Genomic DNA, 20,152 nt, shown 5'->3' with positions numbered 1-20,152 from the left:
ACCAACCAACCAACCAACCAACCAACCAACCAACCAACCAACCAACCAACCAACCAACCAACCAACCAACCAACCAACCAACCAACCAACCAACCAACCAACCAACCAACCAACCAACCAACCAACCAACCAACCAACCAACCAACCAACCAACCAACCAACCAACCAACCAACCAACCAACCAACCAACCAACCAACCAACCAACCAACCAACCAACCAACCAACCAACCAACCAACCAACCAACCAACCAACCAACCAACCAACCAACCAACCAACCAACCAACCAACCAACCAACCAACCAACCAACCAACCAACCAACCAACCAACCAACCAACCAACCAACCAACCAACCAACCAACCAACCAACCAACCAACCAACCAACCAACCAACCAACCAACCAACCAACCAACCAACCAACCAACCAACCAACCAACCAACCAACCAACCAACCAACCAACCAACCAACCAACCAACCAACCAACCAACCAACCAACCAACCAACCAACCAACCAACCAACCAACCAACCAACCAACCAACCAACCAACCAACCAACCAACCAACCAACCAACCAACCAACCAACCAACCAACCAACCAACCAACCAACCAACCAACCAACCAACCAACCAACCAACCAACCAACCAACCAACCAACCAACCAACCAACCAACCAACCAACCAACCAACCAACCAACCAACCAACCAACCAACCAACCAACCAACCAACCAACCAACCAACCAACCAACCAACCAACCAACCAACCAACCAACCAACCAACCAACCAACCAACCAACCAACCAACCAACCAACCAACCAACCAACCAACCAACCAACCAACCAACCAACCAACCAACCAACCAACCAACCAACCAACCAACCAACCAACCAACCAACCAACCAACCAACCAACCAACCAACCAACCAACCAACCAACCAACCAACCAACCAACCAACCAACCAACCAACCAACCAACCAACCAACCAACCAACCAACCAACCAACCAACCAACCAACCAACCAACCAACCAACCAACCAACCAACCAACCAACCAACCAACCAACCAACCAACCAACCAACCAACCAACCAACCAACTAACTAACTAACCAACTAACTAACTAACTAACTAACTAACTAACTAACTAACTAACTAACTAACTAACTAACTAACTAACTAACTAACTAACTAACTAACTAACTAACTAACTAACTAACTAACTAACTAACTAACTAACTAACTATAAAAAGGTCCTTCGAACAACGTTTTGCCATGGATGTTGAAAATATTAAACTTTTAGTACAAAATATTATGTATTTATGGGACCAATTAGAGTCTATTTACCACAAGAGGAATGTGCAGAAGAAGTAAATGGAGTACGGTGGGGAGGGAAATGGACGAATCAACTATATTTCATTCTATATACACTATTTAAATTTTATTTGATATCAGTCCTTTTTGATATCAGTTGATTCTTATCTCTGAATATTATTGTTACAAATAGCTTTACTTCTATTTCCCCGTCTAGTACTTCATTTTAGCTGGCAGTTGTTTACAAATTAGTTTTCCCCTTACATCTCTTACAATCGAGTTTGTAGCAGCAATACAAGTTACTGTACATTTATTTTTCGGTGTGATCATTTTATTTCTACTCTAAGTCTAAGGATTGTTTTAAAAGTAGGTTTAATTTATTTTTAATTTTATCGAAATGTATTAAATTTCATGCGTAAATAACTAAAGTATTGTCTCTAGTCGTTTCCTAAAAATCACCCACACGCGAAAATTAACCGAATGCGTACCAAAAAATCTTTTCACACCCGAACAAGTAACGTATTTGTGTATTGTGCGAGGAGACTTGCGACATGTGTCATGTTATGACCTGTACTTAGAGACTAACAAAATTCTGTTTAACTTTGTTATGTAATTTAAGTGTAATTTCTCGCCATTGACTGAAATAAACTCTTTATTAAAATTAGCCAAATATTAGTAGTTTCAAAAAAGTATCGTCTACTACTTCCGTCTCTCTTTCTGAGCTCCTCTTCTCCCTAGCAGAGCTGTATCTAATGAATGAATATAAAAGATATTCAGAAAGAGCTATTATCTCAGACATGTAGGCCTACTAATTAACTCCACCGAATACGTAGCCAAATATTGCACGAATGAACGAACAGACTTCGCACAGATTCTTCCAAAATCGCAGTTGTAGGAATCCGCTTCCAGTGAACGACTAACATTTGAAATCCATTCAAGATGAAAAGAAACAAAGCTGTAGGCCTATGCTGTGATCGACGTTATTCAAAGATTTAGAAATGAGTTTCCAGACGAAGTTATCCTTATTTCCTTTTGTTTCAGCCCAACATTTGTGCAAGGAAGTGGAAGCTGGATGGACTGAAGATATTTTATTCAAAAGCTGGAGGCAAAGTAGAACCACCTGGTATATGCCATAAAGGCCCTTATCGGAACGGAAGGAGGCGTACTAAGGAAATGAGGAGTGAGGTAGTTTCCCGTTGCTTTCCACACCGAGCCAGAAGTTGCTATTACATATTTGTTTGCCAAGCACACAGAAATGCATGCACCAGCCAACTCCATGAGTGATCCATTCACACCATTCATAACAGGTTCTAGCTGCATAATGAGTGGTATTACCAGCATCGCTCATACCTCGGTTACTTTCATATTGCCAAAGCCAAGGATGAGACTGAGACAGATAAATGAAAGTAACAAATTTATACTAGCCCATATTGGAAGACAAAGCGCACTAGAAACTCTACATCTCGCCAGCAAAGGCATAAGCAGGAAGCACCTTATGTGAAATGAATGAGAACAATTGCTGATGAAATCAATGGTGAAATAATACACGTTATTACTATTTTATTGCCGGCCTCGTGGTGTCGGGGTAGCGTGCCTGCCTCTTACGTGGAGGCCTCGGGTTCGATTCCCGGCCAGGTCAGGGATTTTTACCTGGACCTGAGGGCTGGTTCGAGGTCTACTCAGCCTACGTGATTAGAATTGAGGAGCTATCTGACGGTGAGAAAGCGGCCCCGGTCTAGAAAGCCAAGAATAACGACCGAGAGGATTCGTCGTGCTGACCACTCGACAGCTCGTAATCTGCAGGCCTTCGGGGTGAGCAACGGTTGCTTGGTAGGCCAAGGCCCTTCAAGGGCTGTAGTGCCATGGGGTTTGGTATGGTTTTATTACTATTTTATTGGAAACAAAGCTCATGGTGCTACAGATGTGACAAGCCTTTGCCAATCAGCGACCACTGCTTACCCCGAATACTCACAGATTACGAGATGACGGATCGTCGGTTCGATGAATCCTACCGCTCGTTGTCCTTCTGTTTGTAGACCAGGATTTATTATAATTATTATGACGATAATCGGCTCCGTCTTAAATGGCTCAGTTTTTGAGTTTGTTGATTCCTACATTCTTTGTAAGATTTCAAATCTTCCTCCTTCTTCTAAGATTAGAATTAGGCCTATTGTAAATTTATTTACTAGCGATTTTACGTCACATAAACATATGCATATTTTCGATGGCTGTGGGATGGGGAACCGATAGGACTGGAAAAGTATAAGCTATGATATTAATATAAAATACTGCTCCAGCAACTGCCTCTTATAAAAATGGATAACAGCGGAACAATTTCTTCAAGGCCGTCGATGGAGGCATTCAAACCTACGATATATGAAATGCAAGCATTCAACCACACGACTCGAATGGAGGTGGTTGTGTCTAAGTATTTCCTCCTGGAATGAATTTTGATGAAAAGTTTTACCTGACGAATCACATCGCACCTGGAAGGATATCCTGCCGAAAGCCGCCAACAAAAATCCAAAATTCGTCTGGCTGATCAAACAAGCACAGCAATGTCTGTCTGGGAATAAACTTAAAATATTTCCTCCACGAAACGATAATGTGCCGATATCAGTGGTGCAGTCTGTTGGTCGTTTGACCCTTCATTCAAAAAAATGAGTATTTCGATCTCGGCATAGATTGATTGCATTTAAGAGTATAATAATGCGAGGGCTCCGTCCCATTTGTTCTTTGTTGTTAAAGAATTTAGCGAGACAATCACCGGACACTGCCATATTTTAAATTCTATATTATTTGTAAGAAAACAATGACTGCTCAGTCGACCAATTAGTATGTCAAACTATTAAACTTATGACCACTCCGTGGACAATTACTTTTAGAAATAATTGTTTGGGACCTACTCAGGGCAAATGTTCTGCACTTTATCTCATCCGTTCTGTAAACTTCAACCCAAAACCATTATTTCTGAATTACTGCATATACAGTAGTTTGGTGCAAGAAACACTGCACGTCATACTGAATGGTTTGAGCAAGATCGAACCACCTGTCACCAACACACCCATCGAAAACCACTTCGGTAATGATAGAATTACTCGTGGCACAGTTTCTTATTCATTCTGTAGCCTGACCTTTTACCATTAAATACTTTAGTTTATTGATTACTAAATGCATCAACTTTTAAGAGGAACCCACGCTATAATTGCTTCATTTCAACGTCAGTTTATGACGTTTATTCACCAGATACAGGGAATTTAATTTAGAAAAATGTTCGAGGATCTACTTGAATATAGTGAATGTACATACATACATACATACATACATACATACATACATACATACATACATACATACATACATACATACATACATACATACATACATACATACATACATACATACATACATACATTATCATTATAGACTGTTATGCCTTTCAGCGTTCAGTCTGCAAGCCTCTGAGAATTTACTAAACGTAGCCACAATCCTCGATTTGCAACTAGTATTGTGGCCTCATTTAGTTCTATACCCCTTATCTTTAAATCGTTGGAAACCGAGTCTAACCATCGTCGTCTTGGTCTCCCTCTACTTCTCTTACTCTCCATAGCAGAGTCCATTATTCTCCTAGGTAACCTATCCTCCTCCATTCGCCTCACATGACCCCACCTCCGAAGCCGGTTTATGCGTACAGCTTCATCCATCGAGTTCATTCCTAAATTAGCCTTTATCTCCTCATTCCGAGTACCATCCTGCCATTGTTCCCACCTGTTTGTACCAGCAATAATTCTGGCTACTTTCATGTCTGTTACTTCTAACTTATGAATACGATATCCTGAGTTCACCCAGCTTCCGCTCCCGTAAAGCAAAGTTGGTCTGAAAACAGACCGATGTAAAGATAGTTTCGTCTGTGAGCTCACTTCCTTCTTACAGTCTCACTTACTATACTACCATCCTGGGAGAACACACAACCTAAATACTTGAAATTATCGACCTGTTCTAGCTTTGTATGACCAATCTGACAGTGAATGTAACGACATGGAAAATATTTTTGAAAATATCTTTCCCCATGGAACGTTGGTTGTCGAATTTCTTTATTCACGTGGTGAGGTATGTTCATGTTTATACTTACTGACGCTCATATCCATTTCCAATACTCTTAAGTCTTGGCACACGCAACATAAGTTGTGTAACTCTTCATTACTCATTTCCATTATTGCATGGCAATGGTATTCAGGAAAGTTTAGGTTCTGCACTTTTTAATGTCTATTTTCAGAATTGCTGAGTATGATCATATGCACAGTAGAAATTTCTTCAAAAAGTTAATTTGTCTTATGATAAGGATATGGTGAAGTCAGTGGAGATAGCATGCTAGGTTTATGGATTAGGACGTAATTAACAATAAAACAATGAAAGCAAATATGTATATATATGCATATATTGCATTTATTATACCAAAAATTATTGTATAACTTACTATACAAATTATGATACAAAAACCTAGAATAAGATCACAGCCAGTTTCTCTCCTAATCATATTTCAGTTTTCTTACAACTGTCGAATGTACACGTATTTTTACAAATGACACGACTGTATAAAACAAACATCATTAACAACAATAATCATAATGAGATAGGTTTGGGGTCATAATATTCACAATAATCTTCGTCTGTAACACACACAATATTTACCTATCAACAAGAAATAACTTCTTCATACATTATTTAGCACCATACGTTCCTTTTTATTTTCACAAATTAGGAGAGGGAATTTTGTTTCAGGGGACATCGCCATAATGATTTGTTTTGGTTTGCGTGGAGTTCTGCCACGTGCTACTATCACTTGGCGAAAGAAGCTAGTGAGTTCCATGGACTCTTGCCAGGAGTGAATGAAATGAGGCTACACAACCTTGAGAGAAGCATTTTATTTGTCATGTAGTTGACAGTTTGTAGTTCAATGTATGAATTTCTTCAATCCGACACAAATTTGGTTGATCTAGATCGTACGTTATGCAATTATATTTGACACACTTAATTACCGGTACTTAATTAAGTTAGAAATAATTAATGTTGTTTTAAAAGTTGGAGTAATTTCATAAAGTATGTTATGGTTGCAAGATTTCACAAATAAAACTGAACTCATAACATAATCAGAAATGTATGTTAAATTCGGTTGTGAAGTGCAATTCGCAAGACTATCGCTTTCTACGAGCAACATTGCGAGTTCGAACTAACGCAGTCAGTTGGTATTTTGGGAGTGATTAAAATGAGAGAGACCTGTTTCGGTCGATTCACTAGCACGGTTAAGACACTTTGCGGACAATATTTCGGCACTTGGCGTCTTCTTAAATCCGTTGTAATTAAGAGAGCCTCAAAAGTATATAATAATAATAATAATAATAATAATAATAATAATAATAATAATAATAATAATAATAATAATTATTATTATTATCAGAAATGTATGTTAAATTCGGTTGTGAAGTGCAATTCGCAAGACTATCGCTTTCTACGAGCAACATTGCGAGTTCGAATCCTAACGCAGTCAGTTGGTATTTTGGAGTGATTAAAATGAGAGAGACCTGTTTCGGTCGATTCACTAGCACGGTTAAGACACTGATTATTATTATTATTATTATTATTATTATTATTATTATTATTATTTACTAGAATGAATTATAATAAAAACCTGTATTGTTGTAGTATCTATCTTCGTGTGGTTAATTATAATTGATAATAGCAAAGTTGTTGAATTTCTCGAAATATTAATTATTGAATTAATATTTGGAATTGTGATTCGTAAAGAGGACTGGTTCAAAAATAACTGAAGTTGATTAAAAAATTACGTATGTCGTTCAAAGTTGCTCATAGTGGAACACGAAACGACCTATCTCTCGTGTCCAATTGTTCTGGTAATATTTTACTGCTTTGAACTACATTAAACGATGCCATGTGTCGTGTAAATGAATTTGGCTCGAGTGAATGAGAAATGAAATAAGTAACACTGGCAGAAGGAGAGCAGATGGCTCGAGCCCTAGTGACTGGTAACCATTTGTCTAAAATAAACCTGTTGCATACCAATTGTCAGATGCTAGCTAGTACCACTCAGTGTGGGGAGCAAGGTGCATGAATAATAGTGTCATCCTGTCCCACTCTTTCCGTTAATATCTTAAAAGTGGGTGAGATGAATTGCAGTAGGGTATCCAGAGATAGCATGTAATTTACTGGATGCAAATGACATATTATATCTTTAAAAGAGCGAGACTGAATTCTATATAACTTTAAACAATATAAAAAAATATATATTATTATGTGAATGATACCATTGCAACGTAAGTAAAATTGTACTAATTTTCAGCTATAAGATTTCTGAAATAAATTTAAGATGTGTAATTTAAGATTTCCAGCATATTCTCTGAACGGGTAGATGACAAACTTACTGGATGTTGCTCTCATAATAATTGTGTGCCTCATACATCGTATGCAGGTATTTTTGTTTGACTATATTTAGGCCACTCGCTTGCCAGTAACGAAATTACCCTTTTACTTTATCAGATGAAAGAGAAAACGGAACTCCGTTAGCCGACTTACTGCTGAGTTAATAAATATTGTCGGGTAAACACCGAAAGTATTACCAGAGTTCTTTTAGATGCTGACATCGTACGACATGGATTTGTTTCCATCCTTCATACATCCAACTACTTCTGCCGAGTTTGATCTTGCAGTCTGAAGATCTGGAGCTGGATCTCCAGAGGTAACAATGACAATAATCCTATATCAATGTTCATATTTTAATATGTTTTAATTAACTGATCGAAGTGCATGAATTTTACGAATTGAGGAACGTAAATACGAAATTGTTATATATTTAATCCTCACTGAAGGAAAATAGTAAAATCGTGAAGATTTCGATTCTGAGTTTGATTTTTAAATCATTCTAACAATGAATGCCAAGTTACAGAGGTTTAGATTATCATCAATTATTCTGCTTTAACAGCATTACGTCTTCATATGCGTAACATTCTTACGCCTGCAATACTGTGTATATGCAAAGGAATTCAATGCTTCGTTCAAGGTATCCTCATCTGAGTATCTGACAAGGATGTTGAATCTTTAAGACAGGTTCAGTAACAATATCATTCCGAATGTGGCACAGTTCCCCAGAAACGTTACTCTCAGTAGGTGCTATCTAGAATTTAGGCAAAATTAGGCTAAATTATGACGTTAAATACACTTTTCATTGCAACTTTATGTAAGTCCCTCTTGTGAAAAATCAGTATAACAAATAATGACTTAAAGTTTCACAATAATTCGAATTAATATAGTTAACACCATCGAAAATAAAATCTAACAAAAGAATTAAGGTGACACCCAGAGATATGCAATATAAATATCAAAACTAATGAAAAAACAATGGGGTTTCATGTAATATAATATGCAGTTGCAAATAGCAAATGACATATTTTGTACAACTTATATGGAATTGAGTTAGTGTATGGTAAATGAGTAATTAAAAATATGTTAGTTCACACAATAATACAAGAGAAATAAAGTTGTGTTGAAATGACGGAAAACCTCACTTGTACATGGGTGACATAAGATTTTCCGCTGGAATGTACGGTAAAGAAAGACAGAGGTGTCTCTGCGCTGGACATGGAATGGACTCGCCCAGACCCCTGTACACGCGTGCCAGGCCGTTTGGTTCCTCCCGCGTGACGCCAAGGCGTCGCAGAGTGTCGTGGCCCGCGTCCAAACCCTCTCAGCCTCAGTTTTCAACATGGACATGCCAATATATCGTTAGGGATTGCCATATTTTTTCTCTATGGTTTTCACGCGATAACAAAAATATGATAGACTATATTCTAGTAGGCCGATCTATGTCATTTTACATTCAAATCCTCTAAAACTAAATTCGTATTGAGTTTTGATACGTGGCTATGTCATAATGTTGAAAGGTCTAGCGATTGTCTGAGACTAAGAGGCTGTTGCGTCTCAGAAATAACGCATAACAAAGACAGTTATTTACAAGATACTGCCCATCAAACAAATAATAATTCATCACATGATGAATTGATTAATTCTTTCTTGTACTAGTTCTTACGCAGTACAAAGAAACTCAGGTGTCCCTCAGTGGTCGGTTCTCGGACCACTGCTATTTATCATCCAAATTAATGATATATCAAAAGCTTTCTTCTTTCTTCTAGGCATTGTCGCCAAGGTGAGTTACTACCAAAAGTAACACGCACTAGGCTTTCTGCAATCAAAGAAGCTACGACTGAGCTCTTCAAGTGGAGCATGACGCGAAGAACTCCTTATCTTGCTGCCAAGTGCTTGGGGGTTAGCTCGTCGCCACCCGTTCCAATCTCGGAGGGTGTCATCGCGACGATGACAAACAAAATCTCTTCAAGGCACGGCAGCTGCGCTGCCAGCAGGACCCTGTAGTAGTCACAGCGATGCCGTGGCGGTGAAATTCTGGCGTCGTTTGAGGACTCTGCTGCGATGTAGATCGGACTTCTGGCACACGACGACTGTACCGCCCTGTGACGGTTTATCGTGACCAGGACTTCCGTTCTTACCATTGTTACTGTTGTTACTGCCGATCAAGGTGCCGATCATCTTGGACACCGAGAACTTGCGGGATTTATGACCGTTGCCGGAATTGGTGCTGCCTTGTAAGCTTCGGCATTCATTGACTAGCACTTCGAAGGCATGGTATAAGTCCGCACTGTTCTCCGCAACGGACACCTCAAAGAACTGGCAGCCGTTTTGTATTGCCGCTGTACGACCTTCTACTTCTTCGACCTGTAACAGAAGAGGTTACGGTACTGTAGTAAACAATGTAGGGCTACTTCAACTATGTATTGAAAAAACACCAGTAACAACAGAATTTAATATATTCACAATTGATCACTTTTGACACTTCTAATTTGAACATCTTTCCTTGAAAATTATTTAATTTGTAGTGGAAGAGCATATCATGCATGCTATTAAAATCAATTTATTATAAGCAGTGAACACTTAAATTTAATTGTGTTTAAATGGACTATATAGCTTTCATATCAGTTTCACGTGTTGTTCGTCCACTGTGCTAGACTCTACCAACGCAGAAAGTTATAATTTATATTATTTTCATTGTTATGTTATGAAAATATCATGGATTGGGATACTTCAGTAATAAAGCTCTTTTATTATTATAAAGAAAGCACTTCACAGATTTACGGTACGTTCTAAATTTATAAGACCACTATTTTAGATACAAGTATTTAATAGACTGAGTTGATAGTTCTATTTAAACAATTTTCTATGGACTGAAATTTGAGAACTTCAATTTCAGCAGTCTAGAAATGGCTTTGAACACAATGGCTTTGAACACAATTTAAATTGCACTAATATGAATTCAGGTATTATTATTATTATTATTATTATTATTATTATTATTATTATTATTATTATTATTATTATTTTATCAAGACAATTGGCTGTGTGTTTAGGGGCACGCAGATGTGAGCTTGCATTCAGTAATAGTGGTTTCGAACCCCACTGTCAGCAGCCCTGAACAGGTTTTCCGTGGTTTTCCATTTTCACTCTAGACAAATGTTGGGGCTGTACCTTAATTAAGGCCACGGCCGCTTCCTTCCCACTCTTAGCCATTTACTATCCCATCGTTGCCATAAGACCTATCTGTGTCGGTGCGAAGTAAGGCAGGTTGTAAAAAAATATAATAATAATTATTATTACTATATATAAGCAAGGTAATATGGGAGCATTCAAGACAGTTGTTAGCTGAATATGGCATAGTTAATTGACTGGTCGTGGAAGCAAAAGGCATTTAATATAACCGTTATTGGGAAATCTTAAAAGTATTGGGAGGAATTTGTTTCGCGTTTAAAATTACATTTTCTGATCTTTTTTAACAAGAAATTAGGGATATTATAATTCCACGTTAACGAATTTTGTTTCCGGTCAGTTAAGGTTTTGTTAATTTCTTTTAGGAAATTTTACTTCAACACTAAGGATAAATTACAAATTATAAAAAAAGCAAACTACAAGTGCCGGAAAATGTATTAACTTATTTCAAAAATTCAAGCAAACAATAGAGAAATATTAATACAAAATTTTGGGATATATTTCAAAGTAAATATCTTTTTATATAAGGTTCCTTGTGCATCAATAATATTTAACAGCATGGAGAGGTTAAATGAGGCTTTTGGGAACTTGCAGTCATCGGGCTAAACAATTCAATGTGTGTGTGTGGAGCCATTATATCTCTGACTAATCTGTGTGGACTTAAATAGCTCACAACTTCCTCATTTACACTTGAAATACGCACCTTGCTGTCAGTAGCCAGACTATTATCGTATGGCGTAATTAATTACGAGGATTAGAGAGGTGAGTGTTGTGTCGACTCAGAAACTTGTTACTGCACAAAAGTGGTCCATTTTTTGGTACAAAGCCTGTTGGTATTTTGTTTTATTAAACCGTAAGATGTAGTGATGTTCGAAAAAATATAGAAATGTGGGCGGACGAAATCACTTGCTTTTGAAGCTACTGGATTATAAAAGAGTATCTAAGGTTCTGCACACCATAACAGTCCTTTCAAAATGTTCTGCTTTTTTCTGTGAAATTCATATTTTTATTTTAATATAATTGTGCGCATACAGCGGAATTTTTATTATTATACAGTAAAAATAATTACCTCTCTGAGATGTTCCAAGTCTGCCTTGTTTGCCAGCAATGTAACAGGAACTGCACTCACTGGCCGTAACTTCTGGAAATTCTCAAGTGCTTCCACGGCGTACTCGAATGATTGCTTGTCGGTGATAGAATAGACCACCACACATGCATCGGCCCACTGTACTTGCTCCAATGGGAAGCTGGAGTCCCTCTGTAACAATAAAAAACGAATAGAATGATTAGACTCTGAAATGAAAATACAGATCATTAGGAACAATTCTACGTAACCATCCTGTATCCCATATAATATATTTACTGGGCTGTGGATGGGTATTATTCTGTGAGTTTAGATTGTTTCACTAAATAATTCTATTTGAAAATTGAAATAAAATACTGAATTCTGTTTAACAGAACGTTAAATATATTTTATTTAATGTGAAGGAATTTCATAAGGAGTTTATTTATTCGTGTTAGAGGTACCGATGTATACCTATAAACCAATGTATAAGGAGTACCGTAAAAAGGTCCGAAATATGGATCAAATAGATAACACAAGAGGTGCATTGATCAAGGATTAGGCAACTACTGAAAAAAACCTACAACCTGTTTTCCAGTCATTGACCGGGTCAGGGATGTAATGAATGAAGCGGATATAGGCTGTTAGTACGATGGGCTCGCCACTGCCAAAGTGATTTATTAATGAATGATAGATGCTATGAAATGAGAATGGAGAGTGTTGCTGGAATGAGAGATGACAGGGAAAACCGGAGTACCCGGAGAAAAACCTGTCCCGCCTCCGTTTTGTCGAGCACAAATCTCACATGGAGTGACCGGGATTTGAACCACAGTACCCAGCGGTGAGAGGCCGACGCGCTGCCGTCTGAGCCACGGAGGCTCTTCAGGCACCTACTATTGTCGTCAATATTAATCTTATGTGTTCCTTAACAAGATAAGAATTTGGCATAGCGTTTGGCAGCGAATTAGAACCACCTTCCAATAAAATAAAGGAAAAAAAAGCGTAACCCAGTTTATATCCTTATGAATGTAGGCATGTTCTGGGGATTAGTATATTTCCTAGGGCTCGCTTCATATTAGTTATCCAAACGCCTTTGATTAATTCTTCCTCTCATTTGACTCTTGCGAGTATTATGTTTGCGAATTCGAAAGAGCTTTTAATTTTGGCGATTTCTGTGATATATCCCTTTCTACATTCATTTTTCGCGCTCTCAAATATAGTTCTCTTTCTCCTGTGATTAGCGCTAAGAGAACTCGAGAAATTCGTTGTTGAAATCACCAACAATCACCACCATCACCATGAAGTGAGTACTATAATTTAACATTAAGTTTCTGGCTACGATATTTTAAGCTTCGAAAAATCAGCAGCTTCATTACAAACATAGTTTTCTTTGAAATAGTGAGTATAGTTCGGGTGAAACTATTTTCCAAAAATATATTATGATTATATCCGTTAAACAGACTGAAGTATGAAGACATCGCAGATTCCAATTCACATTATTCTTGGCGCATAAAGTATTCAGTACAATGGAACTTGCATATAATCCTGGCATTTTATACTTCAATTTAAAACTGAAGACTGTAACACACCATTCAATTTTAAGCAAAGAATCTCATCGGCGAGTAATGCTCTTCGTTAAAGGTTATAATTACTTTACTTTGAAGATAGAAAAATCATCTGGACGTCATAGGAGGCTCGTTACATGAGAGTGCCAAGCCACCTCGTGCCAGCTCTTCCCTTGTGAGCTCACTTGCTATTGTAAGCCTCAAGGAGTCTCCAGTTGTTCAGCTTCAGCTTCCTTACATCTGACTCTCCTAATAACTCATACCATACGAATGAATATCATGTTTGAAATACGAATGATTACATCTGAAAATTATATGGTGTGATTTGAAGTAAACATGATATTTTATATAATTTCTTCATTATTCTTTTAATCTTTATATATCTTTCCATGTTCTCCTACCCCCTCGGACTATGCGAGGGAATTTTCACTTCTTCTTCTTCTTCTCCTTCTTCTTCTTCTTCTTCTTCTTAATCTGCTTATCCTCCAGGGTTAGTTTTTCCCTCGGACTCAGCGAGGGATCCCACCTCTACCATCTCAAGGGCAGTGTCCTGGAGCGTGAGACATTGGGTCGGGGGATGAAACCGGGGAGGATGACCAGTACCTCGCCCAGGTGGCCTCACCTGCTATTCTGAACAGGGGACTTGGTGGGGGATGGGAAGATTGGAAGACAAAGAAGAGGGAAGGAAGCGGCTGTGGCCTTAAGTTAGGTACCATCCCGGCATTTGCCTGGAGGAGAAGTGGGAAACCACGGAAAACCAGTTCGAGGATGACTGAGGTGGGAATCGAACCCACCTCTACTCAGTTGACCTCCTGAGGGTGAGTGGACCCCGTTCCAGCCCTCGTACCGCTTTTAAAATTTCGTGGCAAGCCGGGAATCGAACTCAGTCCTCCGGGGGTGGCAGCTAATCACACTAACCACTACACCACAGAGGAGGACGGATTTTTCTCTATGATATGTAAATGGTAGAGACTTGGACTTAGCCGAGACAGATGATGTACCGGGCGAGTTGGCCGTGCGGATAGACGCGCGCGGCTGTGAGCTTGCATCCGGGAGATAGTGAGTTCGAGTCTCACTGTCGGCAGCCCTGAAGATAGTTTTCCATGGTTTCCTATTTTCACACCAGGCAAATGCTAGGGCTGTACCTTAATTAAGGCCACGGCCGCTTCCTTCCAACTCCTAGACCTTTCTTCTCCCCTAAGGCCTATCTGAGTCGGTACGACGTAAAGCCACTAGCAAACAGATGATGTAACTATGAAAGGCAATGGAGTTATAATCTACGAGTAGAATGCCTTGCTATTTACGATGGACAATGGACGATATGACTTTGGAGAGATGAATATTTTTACAAGGGATTGGGAAGAATGTCCTCGCGGACTACATTAAAGGTACTACACTGGGAGCTGTACTAATGAAATGTGCAAAGGTAGTTTTCCAGCCCATGCAAACACTGTTCTTTCTCAAGTTATTTTATCTAGAGGAATATAACATTAATTATTCTCGGATATCAACAAATACCGTCTCTGATAATTAATTAGTTTTCGTTTCTAAGATTTTGTCGCGGGTATACATACTTAAAATTATTTATGTGCTACACGGAAGAAGGGCGACGGTACGTAGTTGGGTGGAGTCAAGATAGGCATCATTCCAAGCAAGACAGAGGAATGCAGTGAGATGCTTACCGTCTCGCCGGAGACATCCACGATCTCCACCTCAAGTGGAGTGTTATTCACCGTCACAGTCTGACGGTACAGCAAATCTGGAAAGATAGAAAGATACACACAACATTAATCATGTGCAGTTATAAACTTCATCAAATAAGATACATGTATTTTCACAAGACACACTTCTATTTCTTAGACAAATCATACTGACAAAACGGTATGTTTTGGTGTAGGTTTACGCTCAATTATAACATTGACCCTACAATATGAATGGAATCATGAAAACTGAGCGATGTTGCTGTCCAATGTTACTATCAAAGAAGGAATTCAAGACAATTATTTGATAAATGAGAGCTATGAACTTGTAAAGATTCAGAAAATATTGAACATAATTTGCCATTTGTCTGAATGGTCACAAGATTCTCGAAAGTATAAACATTTACTCAGTACCTTGTGGGGAATCTCGAATACATCTGTGCATTCCCAGAGGTCCTTTAAATCTTGAAAGTAAGCTATGTGACACAACGCGCAAATTTGAAAAAAATGTATGTTTTCTTGCAAATTAGCTCATTTGTATTTCGAGATTGTTTGAATTCACTATGCTGGGATATGTGGGTGCCTTGACCACTTGGACTGTGATTTTAAAACTATGAGATTAGAAGTGGTTTAACTCTGACACCCTCTAAGGATCTACTCAGCAATCTGGTTGCACATTATATGGGCGTACATTTAAATTTTAATTATGATTGGAATTATTTTTATGGTACTTAATTTACTTTATAAAAGGTGATAATATTTTGTGTGTGTTTTAAATTAAATATGAATTTAGCAGTAGTGAAACAAAACCCGTTGTATTTTCATTCATATGTTCTTGGGTTCGGTGTCATGTGGAGTTTTGTCTTTGTCACTGAAAATGTCATATCACATTGTGGGTGAAACGTCTGAATGTATAAATAAGTTGACGTGATCAAAACCGGAAGAAGCATTAGATATTAAATATCCCGAGAGTCATCCAAAATTAAGAAATACAGATTGGGCAGTACGTTGCTAAGTGTACGCATGATGGTCCGAAAGTGAAATTTGATTAAATAAGTTGGGTCGGGAATAGGAATTTCTCACCTACTTGAGACTTAATTAATAAATTTTTGAAATATTCTCTATCTTGAAAGCATTAACATCCTAGTTTTAGCACCGAATTGAATCTAGTATGCAACGAAGGATTAGGACTTCAGTCTACACCAAAGTTTGGAGAGAGAGACAAATTTAGAACATAGGAGTTAATGACAAATGACTGGTCTCGGAGAGAAAGCAAAGTGGTGTAATTAGAGTCTGTTTACGCCTGTGTCTGCGGACACTGTAATGAATCTACTGACGGGGATCAATGGCCGGATACTCCGTGGCTGTAATTAAACGAAGCCCTGCTCCTGCACTGGGCTCGTTCGTGCGGTCGAGGTCGCGTCTTTAGAACCTGTTCGCCCTTGTTCCTTAAATACTTCCACACTTGGCGCGTGCAAAATGGACCGAAGAACTTCATGTCAGGTCCTATTCTTTGTTCGAAAAGAGCCTCGTGCTGGGAAATATATTCTAGAAACCAAAGGTAAACATGCAGCAGGTGACATGGTGGCCAAATTAACACATTCCTATTTCCTTTAATCTTCTACCTAATTATGTAAATCAAAATTTTCATGTTGTAATTTATTTTGATTCCTAAAATTATTGTTATTTGTAGTGATTGTGATTTCTACACTTATGAATCATTTACTTTGATTAATATCTCATCATGTCAAGAAGGATATCAGTGCTTCAAGTCCGCTACAATTTTAATAATGCTATTTGCTTTACGTTCCACTAACTACTTTTTACGGTTTTCGGAGACGCCGAGGTGCCGGAATTTTGTCCCGCAGGAGTTCTTTTACGTGCCAGTAAATCTACCGACACGAGGCTGACGTATCTGAGCACCTTCAAATACCACCGGACTGAGCCAGGATTGAACCTGTCAAGTTGGGGCCAGAAGGCTAGCGCCTCAACCGTCTGAGCCACTCAGCCCGGCCCACTACAATTTAACGTAACCTCACATTTGAAAAATCATTCGAATAACTCATTGACAACTTTTATTGTCCGGCTCCTTGGCTGAATGGTCAGCGTACTGGCCTCCAGTTCAGAGGGCCTTGAGTTCGATTTCCTGGCGGGGCGGTGATTTTAACTATGTATAGTTAGGCTAATTCCTCTAGTTCATGGACTGGTGCTTGTACTCGTCTTAATGCATTTCTCTTTTTCTACACACAGCACATCACACTACCAACTACCACAAGTGACTTCATAGCGAATGCATCCCTCTATCAAGGGTTGATGACAGAAAGCGCATCCAGCCTTTAAATAGGGCCACTGTGCATCAAGTACCGACCCCAAGAAATTGGGTAAAAGACCAGGAAGAATAATAAAAGGAGAATTGATGACATTTGAATCACTGAGAAGAGCGCCTCTTATTTGACCTAAAATGCAACGAATATAGAATAGCTCATGAGTTTAAGTGGTCCTGGTTTAATTATAGCACGTTAAACGGTTTATTGTGGGAAGGAATGCTCTTGCCACTTGGCAGACGCCTTGCTAAGTACGCTCGTACTGGATGTTTGTCACCAATCCTAAAGTAAGGGTGCTTAGCGCGTCTTTCTTTCTCTTTATATTTCTCTTATCTATCTGTCTGTGTCTCTATTTGTCATTTTTAGAATGTACTGCGTTTCCAAAATTGAAAACAAGAGCCTCCAATTCCATGAAAACCATATCAATATCATTTGGCTCACCCTTATTTTTTACTGGTGCTATCAGCTATGTAAATATATTTTACAATTACTGAAGCTATGACTTTTAATTCATAAAATACTTTTGTAAAAAGTATATGAAACAAGATTAGCTTTCAAGTTTAAGTGTTAAGTATTAAAACACAATTTGCTACACGTGTTCATTTTAAACTTGAGATTTATGAAATCTTCAACTTCGTCTTAAAAATCTGCAAACAATTATTATTATTATTATTATTATTATTATTATTATTATTATTATTATTATTCCTATATTTCTTCCTTTCTTTCTTAATCTGCTTACCCTCCAGGGTTGGCTTTTCCCTCGGACTCAGCGAGGGATCCCACCTCTACCGCCTCGAGGTCAGTGTCCTGGAGCTTCAGACTCTGCGTCGGGGAATACAACTGGGGAGGATGACCAGTACCTCGTCCAGGCGGCCTCACTTGCTATGCTGAACAGGGGCCTTGGTTGGGGACGGGAGGACTGGAAGGGATAGACAAGAAAGAGGGAAGGAAGTGGCTGTGGCCTTAAGTTAGGTACCATCCCGGCATTTGCCTGGAGGAGAAGTGGGAAACCACGGAAAACCACTTCCAGGATGGCTGAGATGGGAATCGAACCCACCTCTACTCAGTTGACCTCCCAAGGCTGAGTGGACCCCGTTCCAGCCCTCGTACCACTTTTCAAATTTCGTGGCAGAGCCGGGAATCAAACCCGGGCCTCCCAGGGTGGCAGTTAATCACACTAACCACTACACTACAGAGGCGGTCATTATTATTATTATTATTATTATTATTATTATTATTATTATTATTATTCATGTAGACTATAATTCACAGTCAATCAACTAAATGGAAGTTCGGATTAAAATATATTTTGTGTGATACTCCATATTTAGGATAGCCTACTTTTTATTGTTAGATGGGGCTGCCTATCAGAGGTGGTAAGGGTGTTCTTCCGGAAGGTTGTGAGTTCGATTGCCTGTCAGGAAAACGAAAAATTTAGAAATGAGATTTCTATCTACAGAAAGGCACACGGCCCCGAGGTCCATTAATTCTACACCAGAAATGAGTACCGGGTTAATTCCTGGGGTAAATATAGTTGGGCATAGAAGTGACCCACTGTTCTATTAAGTGCCGAGTTTACGAATAGTAGAAGCCTTCACTCCTTCATGGGCCTCCATGGCTCGTACGAAGAGGGGTTTGGTTTGTTGTTGGTTGAATATTAATACTGAATGATATATTTTAAATGTTGTTTAGACCGTTACAGTGGTTTTATATCCAACGTGATATGAAACTCATGTTTCAAGCGTTAGTAGAATAATTTCGAAAAACTATACTTTTGAAATGTTTTAAAATGGAATAGTAATAACTTTCATATATAATTTTTCCTGCATCTTTTAGAAACGAATGCTCTTCAATTGCTCATGAAGTATATTATATTTTGTGGTTAATTAATTTGTATAACAAGTGTTGAAAACAATTCTGTAATACATTAGAATGTGGGTAATAATTTCCAGAAGATGAATGAATAAATTAGTTGAGATGTTCTAGACGTAATAGATCTAATAGATTGGAATATAGGACACTCCTGGGTAATGCGGTACGCATTCTCTAATACATTGTATAAGTTAAACTCTGGAGTAAGTAGAGGTGTTCTAAACATAGCATTCCTCACTGACAGCCGCTTCACTTTAAAGATTAATAACCCACCCACACGACAGTAGTTTGCCGGTACACGGACCTAGCACGTGCTATTCATATTGCACTCCGCGCAATGTAAAGCGTGTTTTGAGCGTTCCAGCCGCAAACATGCCATTTCTAATTCGATCTTCATCGTGGTCTTCAGCGGATCGTCAACGTTATGATAAGAATGGTGGAAGAGTGGTAGTGGTGGTGGTAATTACTGTTTTAAGAGGAAGTACAACTGAGCAGCCATCCTCCAAATAACACTAATCTGAGAGTGATCCGACACTTCAAGAAATGAAGGTAATTGGCCAAAGAAAGACAAGGGCTACGAAGAGCGTGAAAATGAAATACTGTCTAGGCCTCGAGTGCTCTAACACCGTCGGGGTTGGAAGAGAACAAGAGTTGACCAAGGGAGGATAGATGAAAATGAGGAGCCT

The 20,152-nt window shown here is 38.7% G+C and overlaps 1 protein-coding gene across 1 annotated transcript in view; it reads right to left on the bottom strand.

Annotated features, from left to right (window-relative positions):
- Nucleotides 1-5,734: 5,734 nt before the first annotated feature.
- LOC136877033 (ras-related and estrogen-regulated growth inhibitor-like protein) overlaps nt 5,735-20,152 on the bottom strand; it is a 50,594-nt gene continuing 36,176 nt past the window's right edge. Inside the window, exons 4-6 of the mRNA XM_067150835.2 lie at nt 15,250-15,326; nt 12,009-12,197; nt 5,735-10,114 (exon numbers count right to left, since the gene is read on the bottom strand). Coding sequence (XP_067006936.1) covers nt 9,758-10,114; nt 12,009-12,197; nt 15,250-15,326 — 623 coding nt within the window. The 3' untranslated portion in view covers nt 5,735-9,757. The remainder of the gene's footprint in view (nt 10,115-12,008; nt 12,198-15,249; nt 15,327-20,152) is intronic.

The sequence above is a fragment of the Anabrus simplex genome, chromosome 7, assembly GCF_040414725.1.
Source record: "Anabrus simplex isolate iqAnaSimp1 chromosome 7, ASM4041472v1, whole genome shotgun sequence".
Taxonomy (NCBI): domain Eukaryota; kingdom Metazoa; phylum Arthropoda; class Insecta; order Orthoptera; family Tettigoniidae; genus Anabrus; species Anabrus simplex.
This window is presented reverse-complemented; position numbering and strand designations above follow the sequence as displayed.